General features: G+C 45.0%; 1 protein-coding gene across 1 annotated transcript in view; it reads right to left on the minus strand.

Moving 5' to 3' along the window:
- The window catches only part of B4galt4 (beta-1,4-galactosyltransferase 4), a 30629-nt gene that overhangs the window by 8358 nt on the left and 7938 nt on the right, over positions 1-14333 (minus strand). The window contains exons 2-4 of the mRNA XM_052158905.1: positions 12705-13096; positions 10547-10779; positions 2553-2740 (exon numbers count right to left, since the gene is read on the minus strand). Coding sequence (XP_052014865.1) covers positions 2553-2740; positions 10547-10779; positions 12705-12957 — 674 coding nt within the window. The 5' untranslated portion in view covers positions 12958-13096. The remainder of the gene's footprint in view (positions 1-2552; positions 2741-10546; positions 10780-12704; positions 13097-14333) is intronic.

The raw sequence follows: 14333 nt of genomic DNA on the forward strand, positions 1-14333 counted from the left end.
CTTTCTTTTTGGTTTTTCTTCTCTCTGTTGTCCTGGGCGCTTGGCTTCCTCTTTTTCCTCTTTTCCATCCTTTCACCATGGATCTCAAATGCCTGAGCAAGTTACTTTAACTTCCTGACACTGACTGTGTGGCAAGCGAAAGCATTGCCATTTTGTTTTTTGTTTTTACAGTCCAGGCTGCTTATTCCCGTTTGCACCTTAAGCCACAAATCCATACGGAATGAGGCCCGGCAGTTCAGTCTCCTTCCCATTATTCCTCCGAAGTGTCCAGCTCTGGGCGGAGCAGGGGCTTCAGCTGAACCCAGGCACCCTTCCCTTTGGCTTCCATTGACTTCCGGTCATCATTTTCCTTCATCCATTTCAGGATGCCGTCTTTGGTCTTGCAGTACTTGATATGTGATATGCTCAATCTGCACATTAGTTCTCTTGGCAAGAATCTTGCCCTTAACTTGTTAGTTTGTAATGACGCCCACAGCATGCTGGGTAATATTGTAGACTCTTCCAGTTTTGCCACGGTGACACTTACAGGCCATTTCTTTATGAACAGTGCCCAGTCCCTTGATGTCAACAATACCACTCTTCTTGTAGAGTCACATGCATGTGGCAAAACGAACAAGTCCGTATTTCCTACAAGGCCTAGAGAGCAGATACCCAGTGTTCTTCCTCTTCCTCTTCCTCTCTGTGACTGTAGGCGAAAACATTTCTTACACCTACATCCACGGGGCTGTTGGGGGGAGGGGCAGTGAAGGAGGCTGAGCTCACTGATGCTCTATCACACAGGAGACAGAGCTGCCATCAGAAGTCACTGAGACCCTGAAACGGAAAGTGCCTGCCACCAGCAGAATTTCGCCCAGGACAGCAAAGGTAAGGAGGTAGAAGGCCTATCTCTCCTCAGCCACAAAAGGGGTGGGAGTGGGGTCGGGGGAGGGGTGGGCATGACCTATACATTAAGACTGAACCAAAGTAAGATCTATGTCTGAAGAGATCAGTAAGAAGTACAGAGCAAATATAACTCAGCACGGAAGAACCTGCATACTGAGAGAAGGCCTCATGGTGGACTCCTGTCAGCATCCGTGCATGCATGCCCACACACACACTCTGGGCCCGAGGTTTTCCTCAGAGCTTACATTTAAATCCCAAGGTAAGCATATTGGACTATGCAAGGCAGACAAAGGCTTGTTTGTATGGGAACAGCAGCAATGTCTGGCCAGATGTAAGGGGAGGTTAAAGAGAAGGATAAGTGCAGGCGACGTCTTAAAATGTACAGTGTCTGATGGAATCCACGACGATCACACCAGAGTACACGGTCAAAATCAGCTCCCAAGGGGCAATTAATTATCTCTGCACGCTGATGGCCAAGGTAACACGATGATACAATGCAGACTCTCAGTCCACAGCCTGCCCTTAAATACACCCCGCCCCCATGCCCGTGTAATTAAATAAAACAAGGAACGGAGGAACGGGATGCTTAAAGTTAGGAGGTTAAGAGTCAGTCATAACTGGGCGTGCAGCCCGTTGACATCTCCTCACAGAAGGAGAGAGCAGCGGGGTTAGCAGGGCCCTCAGCCCTGGTTTCTGTGACTCCTCCTGGCCACGCTATGAAATGCCCTAAGTGCGCATGGCCTTGAGGTCGGGGGAGGTGCTAAGTTATATAGGCGAGGGAAGAGGAACCCAGAGTGCTGCCACATGTGTGGCCGCAGGGACACTGCCCTCCATGCTGACAGCAGTCCTCCCAGGTCACACATGCTCTGTAAGTCTACTAAACACACTGCTCTTCAGAGTGAACTCCAGTGGAAGCAAACTCTGGTTTGTCCCGGGGACCTCATAAGGAAGGGGCAGATGCGGGTTATGCTGCCTCGGGAGAGGACAGCTCTTGGGAGTCACAAAAGCATTCTCCTAAGTAAGCCAAAGTAAGGAAGGGACCGACCTCGAAAGAGCAACACAGGGGCGCAGACCAAGGAAGGCCATCAAGAGAGTCGCTTTTCCCTTCTCACTGTACAGGCTCTGGCTGCGTCTCCCACGCTATTTTCCAGGCTATAGTTTCACACAGACTTCCTCTTCCTCCTCCTAACTGCTTGCAGCTGTGCTTACAGATTCACGCATCTCCATAGGAACTTCCTGTCTCCTTACACCAGCACTTTCTCCGCCTCTTCAGACTGGCCTCTTGGCCCCTGGCCTGGTGGCCTAGCTGCACGGTAATGGCAGGCCTTGGAGGAAGGTGTGCACACAGCCAGCTTAACTGACATAGAGCCGACCAGCCTCGCTCCTTCCCAGCCCAACATATTTGACTAGGAGCTGGTGTTAAATACAATTAAGGATCATGTCGCTCTTGTGGGAGAGAAAGGAAGGGATGGTGGGATTTTCCACGGCAGCTCTGAAAGGCAGGCAGGAACTGGTCCTGGATATCCTGGTTCCCAAGCAGACTCCGAAGGTAGACATGTGCGTCCCCACCCTTCCCTAGAACTCTGGCTAGATATCCGGAAAACGGATCGCTGTTCAAACACTGGCCGATCGATCACAGTAAGTGTGTGGCACAGCCAGGGCCGCCTTACCTGTAGCCAGTGCTGTTCCGGCCCACCACCAGGTGCTTGGGCTGATCTCCGCAGGTGTAGAGGTTGAAGTCATTCTCCGGCACCAGGTCCACGTCGTGGAATATGAAGCAGTCCCAGTTCTCCTCCTTGAGAGCTTCCAGATAGCCCACGTTCAGGAGCTTGGCGCGGTTAAACTTTTTACTTCCCGTCTATGGAGAAGGCACGAGAAAATGAGTTCCAGAGAAAAGGCTTTCTCATGTGTGGCCCTTCACCCCGATTCAAGAGTGTTACATTACCTCCGTTTATTGGCAAGACAACATACACTAGGAGCTGACAGAGGAAACGCAATGATGACAAACAGACTACTCGGTTTGGGCTTTGTGTTTCACGCATATTTATATTCTTTATTATTATTATTATTATTATATATTCTTTATTTGAATTTCAAATGATTTTGCCTTTCCTGGTTGCCCCACCCAAAATCCCATAAGCCATTTCCCCTTTCCCCTGTTCCCCAATCAACCCCCTCCCGCTTCCCTGTCCTGGTATTCCCCTACACTGCAGCATGGAGCCTTTCCAGGACCAAGGGCCTCTCCTCCCTTTGATGTCCAACAAGTCCCTACAGCTGATAAACAACTTCAGCAAAGTGGCTGGATATAAAACAAATTAGTAGCCTTCCTATACTCAAAGGATAAACAAGCTGAGAAAGAAATTAGGGAAACGACACCCTTTACAATAGTCACAAACAATATGAAGTATCTTGGTGTGACTCTAACCAAACAAGTGAAAGATCTGTGTGATCTTTCTTCAAGTCTCTAAAGAAAGAAATCGAAGAAGACCTCAGAAGATGGAAAGATCTTCCATGCTCGTGGATTGACAGGATTAATATAGTTAAAATGGCCATCTTGCCAAAAGCGATCTACAGATTCAATGCAATCCCTATCAAAATCCCAACTCACTTCTTCAGTTAGAAAGAGCAATTCTCAAATTCATCTGGAATAACAAAAAACCCAGGATAGCTAAAACTATTCTCAACAGTAAAAGAACTTCTGGGAGAATCAGTATCCCAGACCTCAAGCAGTACTACAGAGCAATAGTGTTAAAAACTGCATGGTATTGGTACAGTGACAGGCAAATAGATCAATGGAATAGAATTGAAGACCCAGAAATGAACCCACACACCTATGGTCACTTGATTTTTGACAAAGGAGCTAAAACCATCCAATGGAAAAAAGACAACATTTTCAACAAATGGTGCTGGTTCAACTGGCGGCTAGCATGCAGAAGAATGCTAATTGATCCATTCTTATATTTATATTCTACAATTTAAAAGCATCCTGTTGGGTTTGGCAAGTTGTCTGATGGTGGATAATTTGCTTAGATGAAAAGACTAAAAAGTCCAGTAGATTGGTTGTATGAGAGTAAACTTTCTTTGTTTTTGAGACATTTCTATATGCTGACCGGAAACTCACTGCAATTCTCCTGCCTCAGACTCCTAAAAGCTGAGATAACAGAATAAGCCATCATACCTGGTCAGAAAACAGCTTCATTTTTAAAAATAATTTTATTTTTTGGTGTGTGTGTGTGTTTGTTTGTGTGTGTGTGTATGTTTGTTTGTCTGTGTGTGTGTGTTTGTTTGTCTGTGTGTGTGTGTGTGTGTGTTTGTCTGTGTGTGTGTGTGTGTGTGTGTGTGTGTGTGCTACATGGGTGTAAGTGGCCTCTGAGGGCAGAAGAGGACATCAGGTCCTGCAAGTTGGAGTTACAGGCAGTGTGAGCTACTGGATGTGAGTATCAGGATCTGAGTTTGGTCTTCTGCCAGAGCATGTCGTGGTCTTAGCTGCTGAATCATCTCTCCACACACCCCCACACATACTTAATACTACTAAACAGTACACTTGAAAGTTAACAAGATGGTTTTTAAAAAATGAGAAAGTGGCTGAGATAATTTTTATGTGGTATATTTAGCACCAAAAAAAAAAAATGTGATGTAGTTTTAAAATACAAATAAAAATGAAGCAACACAATTGTGCACTTCAATTTATTAAGAGGCTGGAGCGCATGGGAAGTGTTCTCCTAAGCTGGGTTTTTAAAGGGCCTTTATGAATTCCATAGGAAACTACAAAGCCCCTAGAATGTTCTTGTCACAACAATTAGTGTCACAGCCTTCCTGTCAGCTCCTGGCTGACGTCCAGTTCGCCCTCTGCATTGACCCTGAATGTCCAAGAGACAAAGCTAAGAGTTTGCCAGGAAGCGCCAAGAAATGGTGACCCATCAACAGAGACGGTTGTTGCTAACACTTCTAAGCTACTTAAACTTTCTTGGAAATGGCTTAACGAAATCCTGCGACAACACTAACGGCAGAGGCTAATCCTTACGGTGGCCGTTCAGAAGGATATGAAGACAACACGGCCCGCAAGATCAACACTGAACGTGCATGTGACGCAAGGACTTTTCAGTACAACTTTGCCCAAGGCTAACTGAATGCTGTAAAAATAAAGTCATGTTTGACAGCTTATCATAACAAAATTCTAAGCGATTCTTGGAAGTTACAGAAGCACTTTCCTGAAAAGAGAAACAAAGTAGGTATGTTTCTGTTCATACAAAACAAAAAACAAAAACAAAACAAAAAACAAAGCACATGTCTATGACCTCAGTACATAGGGAGGATTGATTGGAGTTTCAAGCTAGCATGGCCCAGAAGGAAGCAGGGAAGAAAGGAGAGACAGGAAGATGAAAGAAAACAGCAGGTGGAAAAAGGGGGTCTTGGGAGATGGCCACACATGCCTAACAACCTGGGTTAAATACCCAGAACTCACATTAAAAAAAAAAAGAAAAAAAAAGCCAGATGACTCTATAACCAGACATGGCTCCCAGTGCAGAGACTGAACAACCAACCCAGCCACAAAACTTTCAACCTATAATTTGTCCTGCCCACAAGGGGCTGGGGTAAAGAACTTGTGGGAATGGCCAACCAATCACTGGTTTGACTACAGTTTTAAAAAAAAAAAGCCATATGAAAACACCTGTAATCCCGCATTCCTGTGACAGGAGGGAAGGTAGGAACAGGAGGATTGCCTGGAAGCTTTGAGGTAAGCTAACCTGGAGTATGCAGCAGCAGAAACAGTAAGAGAAAACCCTGACTACACACACACACACACACACACACACACACACACACACACAATCTTTTGAAAAGGAAAACAAACTAAAAATAGAACCATATTTTGGTAGCTACCATCCGAAGAAAGAAGTCAGACTCAATAAATCACAGTTTTAACCAATGTCATTAAAAAACAAGATTAATTCTAAAACAAAAGAAGTGGGCTGGAGACAGAATCCTTCCGGTTTCCATATGCACCTGGAGCTGATCCTGTACCACAGTGCTCCTTACCCAAATACCACAGGAGAGAGCTTGTCGCCGAGGAGTGCTGACTCACCTGTGAGCACAGGGAAGACCACACATCTGCTCAGAGGTAGCCGCCCAGAGGCCTCAGGTCACAGGAACTGAAGGGAAGCAGCCTGGGACAGGATCCTTGCAGTTTCTGTCTGCACCCCTGAGATAACTCTGTGCCACAGCTCTCAATATCCAAATGCCTCCTGGAGAGAACTGGTCTCCCAGGAGTACTGACACACAGGTTTGCAGGAGGGACAAGCCACAGTCAGAGACAGCAAGACCAGCTAACACCAGAGATAACCAGATGGCAAGAGGCAAGGGCAAGAACAAAAGCAACAGAAACCAAGGCTACTTTTTAAGAAGGACATAAATAAGTCCCTTAAAGAAATACAGGAGAGCCAGGCGGTGGTGGCGGTACACGCCTATAATCCCAGCGCTCTGGGAGGCAGAGGCAGGCGGATCCCTCAAAGAACTGCAGGAAAACACAACCAAACAGGTGAAGGAATTAAACAAAACCATCCATGATCTAAAAATGGATATAGAAACAATAAAGAAGTCACAAAGGGAGACAACCCTAGAAATAGAAAACCTAGAAAAGAGATCAAGAATCATAGATGCAAGCATCACCAATAGGATACAAGAGATAGAAGAGAGAATCACAGGTGCAGAAGATACCGTAAAAAGCATTGGCACAAACAAATGCAAATTGCAAGAAGCTCCTAACCCAAAACATCCAAGAAATCCAGGACACAATGAGAAGACCAAAGGATAATTGTTACAGAAGAGAGTGAAGATTCTCAACTTAAAGGGCCAATATCTTCAACAAAATTATAGAAGAAAACTTCCCTAACCTAAAGAAAGAGATGTCCATGAACATACAAGAGGCCTACAGAACTCAAAATAGATTAGACCAGAAAAAGAAATTCCTCAGCCAGGCAATGGTGTCACATGCCTTTAATCCCAGCACTTGGGAGGCAGATTTCAGAGATCAAGGCCAGCCTGGTCTACAGAGTAAGTTCCAGGGCAGCCAGAGCTATACAGAGAAACCCTGTCTCAAAAAAAAAAAAAAAAAAAAAAAAAGGAAAGAAAGAAAGAAAGAAAGAAAGGAAGGAAGGAAGGAAGGAAGGAAGGAAGGAAGGAAGGAAGAAAGAAAGGAAGAAAGAAAAGAAATGAAATTCCTCCTGTCACATAACAGTCAAAATACCAAATGCATATGCTCAAGACAAAGAAAGAATATTAAAAATAGTAAGAGGGAAAGGCCAAGGAACATATAAAGGAAGACCTATCAGAATTACACCAGACTTCTCACCAGAGACTATGAAAGCTAGCCGATCCTGGGCAGATGTTATATAGATCCCAAGAAAACACAAATGCCAGGCCAGGCTACTATACCCAGCAAAACAAATTTAGACAATATCTTTCTACAAATCCAGCCCTACAAAGGATAATAGATGGAAAACACCACCATAAGGAGGGAAAATACACCCTAGAAAAAGCAAGAAAGTAATCTTTTAACAAACCCAAAAGAAGATAGACACATAAACATAAAAATAACATCAAAAATAATAGGAAGAAACAATCACTTTTCCTTAATATCTTTTAACATCAATGGACTCAGTTCCCCAATAAAAAGACATAGAATAACGGACTGAATACATAAACAGGGCCCAACATTTTGCTGAATACAGGAAATGCACTTCATTGTAAAAGAAAGACACCACCTCAGAGTAAGGCTGGAAAACAATTTTCAAAGCAAATGGTTCCAAGAAACAGGCTGGAATAGCCATTCTAATATCAAATAAAATCAACTTTCAACCAAAAGTTGTCGAAAAGCATAAGGAAGGACACTTCATACTCATCAAAGGAAAAATCTACCAAGAAGAATTCTCAATTTTGAACATCTATGCTCCAAAGGCAAGGACACCCACATTCATAAAGGAAACTAAATGCTACTAAAACTCAAAGCACACATTGCACCTCACACAACAACAGGGTGAGAGTTCAACACCCTACTCTCATCATTGGATAGATCATGGAAACAAAAACTAAACAGACACAGTGAAACTAACTGAAGTTATGGACCAAATAGATTTAAGAGATGTTTATAGAACATTCCACCCTAAAGCAAAAGAATACACCTTCTTCTCAGCACCTCATGGTACCTTCCCCAAAACTGACCATATACTCGGTCACAAAACAGCCCTCAAGAGATACAAGAAGATTGAAATAATCCCATACATCCTATCAGATCACCACCGACTAAGGTTGGTCTTCAATAGCAACAAAACCAACAGAAAGCCCACATACACATGGAAGCTAAACAACGCCCTACTCAATGATAACTTGGTCAAGGAAATAAAGAAATTAAAGACTTTTTAGGATTTAATGAAAATGAAGGCACAACATCACCAAACTTATGGGACACAATGAAAGCAGTGCTAAGAGGAAAACTCAGCTCTGAGTGCCTTCAAAAAGGTACTGGAGCAAACATGCACTAGCAGCTTAACAGCACACCTGAAAGCTCTGAACAAAAAGAAGCTAATACACCAAAGAGGAGTAGACAGCCTGAAATAAACTCTGGGCTGAAATCAACCAAGTGGAAACAAAAAGAACTATACAAAGAATCAACAAAACCAGGAGCTGGTTCTTCGAGAAAATCAACAAGATAGATAAACCCTTAGCCAGACTGACCAGAGGGCACAGAGACAGTATCCAGATTAAGAAAATCAGAAAGGAAAGAAAGACATAACAACAGAAACAGGAAATCCAAAAACTCAACAGATACTACTACAAATGAAATGGACAATTTTCTAGACAGATACCAAATACCAAAGTTAAATCAGGATCAGATAAACCATCTAAATAGTCCCATAACCCCTAAAGAAATAGAAGCGGTCATTAAAAATCTCCCATCCAAAAAAAAAACAAAAAAACAAAAACAAAAAAAAGCCCAGGACCAGATGGTTTTAGTGCAGATTTCTATCAGACCTTCAAAGAAGACCTAATACCAATATTTTTCAAACTATTCCACAAAATAGAAACAGAAGGAGCACTACCCAATTCATTCTATGAAGCCACACTCACGCTGAGTATTCTCCCTTGGAGATGGGACAGTTTCTGTCTCATCAGGAACTTTTCACAATTTCCTTTCATAGAGGACTTCATGAGAGTTTTTTTTCCTACTCCTCTCATGTTTAATGTTCCAAAAGATTTTAAAAACTGAAAGAAAGAAAAAAAGTGGGCCGGGGATATAGCTCAGTGCGTTGAGTGCTTGCCAGCACCCATAGGGCACTGAGTTCCCCTCCAGATGGACCTCAGGTGGTGGTGCGTGCCTGCAGCCCCAAGTTAGGGGACGTAGACGTTAAGAGGACGAGACAAGCCTCAGTTACAAAAGGCCCTGTTCAGCAACAGACACAGAGTGATAGGAGCTGGGGCTCAGTGGGTAAGAACAGTTGCTGCTTTTATAGAGGACACGGATTTGGTTACCAAAGCCTACACGTCTGCTTACAACCAGACATAATTCCAGTTCCAGGGAATCCAACAGCCTCTTCTGGCCTTGATGGGTACCAGTTATACACATGATACACTTGTATGTTGTGCAGGCAAATGCATGTATATGTGTATGTGTATGTGTATATGTATATGTATATATATATGTATGTATATATAAAATATTTCTTTAAAAAAAAAACTCTAAAGTTTTATTTCAAATCCTAAAAACTGGACACAGATATACCATAGAGAAGCACCTGATTATGAAATCTCTCATAAAGTATACACTACACAGGAGAACCCATGAGCTGACCATTCTACCTAAATTAGATTATCAGCTACATCCAATATTAAGTAAGCAGTCAATGATTTTGTCCACACTCTTATTAGAACTGAAGGAGCATTATTTGAATAGGCCGGGATGATATTAACAAGTTTAGACACAGCCGGTTCAACTGATGCTCTATCTTTCATGCAAAAAACTTTAATACCAAATAGAGGCATGTTTAGTCACCCACCAGCGACTGACTGACCTCATAACTGACCTCTTCTGAGGCAGCCTACAGGTGGTTCCATGCTGCTGCTACTAACCAATCTGGAAGCCAAATGAGTGAATCAAGATGGTGAAAATTAAACGTCCCCTGTTTGACATGGTAAGTAGTGGTGGGGTTAAAGGTCAAAGGTGACTGGAAAGGCATACAACTAGCAGGCTGTACCACTTGGCACTCTGTGAAATCACTCTTGAGATCACTCCTGCAAGACCACATTCAATAACAAGAAGCCGAGGCCCAAACCCATACTGTGTGACATAGGGCAAACCTATAAGAAATAGGTGAGGCAGGACAGCTCAGGGGTGTGTATGGGCTAGCACTGGCTAACATGGTGGGGGAGGGGACATGGGGGTTGGAGAGGTGCTCTCAAAAACAGGCTTCCTCCCAAAGTGCATGTTAGGACAGTGACACCTCCCAGGGCTTTGCCCCATGGCTCGGAATTCAGGATCAGAATTTCCTCTGCTCTCTTCAAGGGTGAGTGAGGAAAGAAAATTCTCCTTCTGATGATGGGCCTTTCACCCAAAACAAAGAAGCTGCTTCCTCCACAGGCTACAGGGTCCGGGAAAGCCCACACTCACCTGGTGGATGATGTAGATGCCGTAGTCCAGCTGCTGCCTCTGCAGGAAGGGGTGCAGGTGTTCCAGCAGGTATATCAGGTGTCTCTCTCTGTTCCGGTGGGGGATGAGGATGGCCACCCGCTGCAGAGCCCGGCATTCCTCAGGACGATGCCGGCCTCGGGACACCTTGGGGTTTTCAGCCTGTACCTCCTCCAAAGTGAGGTCTGGCTTAAACACGAGCTTGCTCTGGCCTCCTGCAAGCAACACCGGACACACGTCGCAATCGGAGCCGTGGCACGAAGCTCTGGGGTTTACACAGCTGACGCGGATGAAGGCTTGGCCCTGTGCCTGGTGCCCTGTGAGTCCCACAGCTCCTATTGCTCTCTCTCTCTCTCTCTCTGGATGGATGGATGGAAGTCTCATTACACAGAGTGCTAAGACAATGACATCCTGCTGACAAGGCAAGGAACAGGTGTGCAAGAGCATTTCCTGTGCCTGGGCAAGCAACTCTGGCTCTGTGGTCCGTTTCTGAGTGAGCCTCAAAGACTACCCAGCCACCTCACTGCCCACTAAAGATCAGGGCAAGACAGAGAACTCCTCTACCAAGAAGGATGAAATATGAAAGCCAAGAACCTTCTACAGACTCCAATTCCTGCAAGAGGCCCTCTTCCCACTTCTGCATTACACTGCTCACACTCAGGTCCCTGCAGGGAAGCCACCAGCAAGAAGCTAACCCGCCAGACTCCCTAACCAGGGTGACAACTACATACACTCTTCTTTCTCCCACCATACCAGGGTAGATGTTCCCAGGTAACACAGCATCTGCCGGCGAAACTCGAGGCTGTCCATGGTAATCAATCCTGAGCAGAGCTTCGAATATCAGACTGAAGTAAGTAACCCTCATTTTCTGACCTGAATACAAAGGATAGCCCGACGACCAGCAAGAGACGGGGCAGAGTTCTGCTTAGGAACCGAGATAATCTCCTCTGTGCCTTACACACCCTTTAAGACCCAGACAGGCTTTGAATCTGCGAGTTGCTAACAGGTTGTACTTCCTTTCCAAAGCGGCCTCTCTCAACAGTCTGAGGTATGCTAGGATAGACACGCTGCAGTCCCCACAAGCAGGTTAAGAACAACAGACCCAGAAGAGCTCCAGGCCACCCAGCAGACCTCTCTCCTAGTGTAGACCAGGAGCCACAGCTGCCTACCCTGGAAGGCAGCTGGACTGGACAGCTAGAATGAGATACCCCACCTCCACACTGCCTGCTCACTGTGTCCACAGAAAGACAAGCATGAGCTGCACTCTGTGACTTACGCTGTGACACAGCAGGCATAGCACACAGGAAACTGAGATTTCCTGAGGCTGGGGCTGGGGCAGTCCCTGAGTCTAGAAGAGGAAAGAGATCTAAGCTGAGTTTCGGATAACCACATAGGAACCCACTAGACAGACAAAGGTCTTCTGGGAAAGGGGAACCCACACACTACACGAAGCTTAAAGGGCTGTCTGAGAGAGTCTTAGCACTGTGATGTTCCAAAGAACCAATACAGGTGAGAAATTTTCCCTCACAGATGCACTGAGCCCGCAAAAACCAATTCGCTGTTCATTGAAAGGAAGAGATCAACAGGAAATCAAAATGTATAAGAGTCCCATCTCTTGGCTCCATATTTTCGGCTAAAGGGACACTAAGAGATGAGGCACAGATGGAGGAGTGCCCATGCTTATATCCTCCACCAGCGAGGCAGGATGGCATGCCCAGATGCCCACTGTCTTAGAGAGACAATAAGAACCAAGTGGGCGGGACCACAAGTCCAGACCGGTTGACTTAATACATTATGGATGATAAAATTAGGGCCATTCCTATGATAGGACTGAGCTGGATACTGGTGAGAATCAACAAACTGGAAGATGAACAGAATGCTGAGTTGTGACAGCCATACACAAGCACACGCGTCCAGTCTGTCAGGCTCAAAGGCCCATGAGTCCTGGAGTCAGGGTCTGGAATGAAAGAAGGAAGGGCCTCACACAATTCTTGGGAGATACCATTTTTTTAACTGGCCTGCTGACTCTAAGGTATAGTCATTTTGCAAAACGTAGTTATTCCTCGACTATTCCTACTTTTCTGCACATCAGTTAAATATAACCTTTTGTACTTACAGAACCAAACCAGCAAATACTTACTGAGATTTGGAGACACTGAAGGGCAGTTAGCAAGTTTTGCTTTTTTCGTGGCTGCATCATGGCCCGGGGTATCTTCATTCCCCAAATGTATGACCTTGTGGAAAGTAGCCATGAAGTCCTTCGCCTTGGGGATCACTTGAATAGCACCCACAAAGTAGTTGCTGGTGGCCCATCCAACCACTGTCAGGCACAGGGTAAAGAGTAACAACAACCGTAATCTGTAGGAGAGATGGTAGGGTGGGCTGCAGCCCATGTCTCTCAGCTTGTGAGTAATCTGAATCTCTGCTTCAGCTGGAGTGAGGAGGTTTCAAATTGTACTTTTCCAGTAAGGCGGAGGATTTGATGGCAACTCATGAGGTAATGTTTGCCCAGCAGTTCTAGCCCAGAGATCACTGAAAGACAATCACAAAGGGTGTATTATGAATAGAAATCCTGTCCTAAAATGACAGACCTCAGTACTCATTAGAAACCCCATCCCAGCTGAGCTGTAGTCTCAGTGAGATGCTAGCCCAGGGCAGAGCCCAACGGAGTGGGGTGGGGAGAGACAAAAAACACAAGGGGACCCAAACAGAGGTTGTCAACAATCTATGAGAAAAACAAGTCCAGGGCAGGGACTTGGGTTCAAAGAGAAAACATATTTCTATCACTTATGAGCCAAGTGATCTATGCCCAATCATCAAGCTTCCTTATTGTCCCTGAGATCCTTTATCTGTAATGTGGGGGTAAAATGATACCTATCTAGATAATATCTACCTTCCTACAGGGCTGGTCTATCATGGAAAGTACTGAGCAGCCTCCTGGCACACACTAAGTAGACACCAAATAGTGATCTCACGGCAACATTAAAGAGACTGGTCCAGGAATGGCCAATGGCAGATGTACTAGTAGCCACCTGAACTTTTTATCACTTTATCAAAGGTATTTCCCACGGGTGATAAATTGTCCTTGATTTCATACTTCAATACCACGAAGTGGGAAAATACAAATTCAAGAAGTGCTATGCTCCTAGTTATCAACAAAAACCCCCAGCTTGTCAGGGTACTTAGGGCCCACCATCTATCTTTACCAGTAAAATCACTAGATGGTATGAATACTTGTGGAGGGCCTGTGGGGCACAGCTTACAACACCCCCACATCCTCTCTGCATCATCAAAGTCACATTATGCCTCAAATCCCAAACATCTTATCAAGGAAAATCCAGCGAGTACTGAAGCCAGACTTCCAGTTAATTTCCACAGCCAAACAGACCAAATAGTCTGTGCTATGGACCAACAAGGAAATACTTCTGATTATATCTCAAGTGACAAGAAAGGAAAAGCCAGTGCAGTAAGTATGTATACTACCCACCTTCAGGGCCTCCCAGAGCTAGTAGAGCCCTCCCCAACTGTCAGCTATAGCTCCCTGTGTACACAGACAGAAAAATCTGTCTGTGGGGTGGCCCAGGGTACTTTGTAGACTTGTACTTCTTAAGCAGCTGCAGAGGCTGTAAACTTTCCATCTCAGCCTGCTTGGCTGTTGTAATAAAATCCTGTAACTTGGCTTTTCCCACTTCTGGAGGCTTTCTGGAAATCTCACATTGGGGTCCAGTGTGGTCAGCCTCTTGTTGAGGGTCCTCGTACTGTTATATCC

The sequence above is a fragment of the Apodemus sylvaticus genome, chromosome 15 (assembly GCF_947179515.1).
Source record: "Apodemus sylvaticus chromosome 15, mApoSyl1.1, whole genome shotgun sequence".
NCBI classification, from domain to species: Eukaryota; Metazoa; Chordata; class Mammalia; order Rodentia; family Muridae; genus Apodemus; species Apodemus sylvaticus.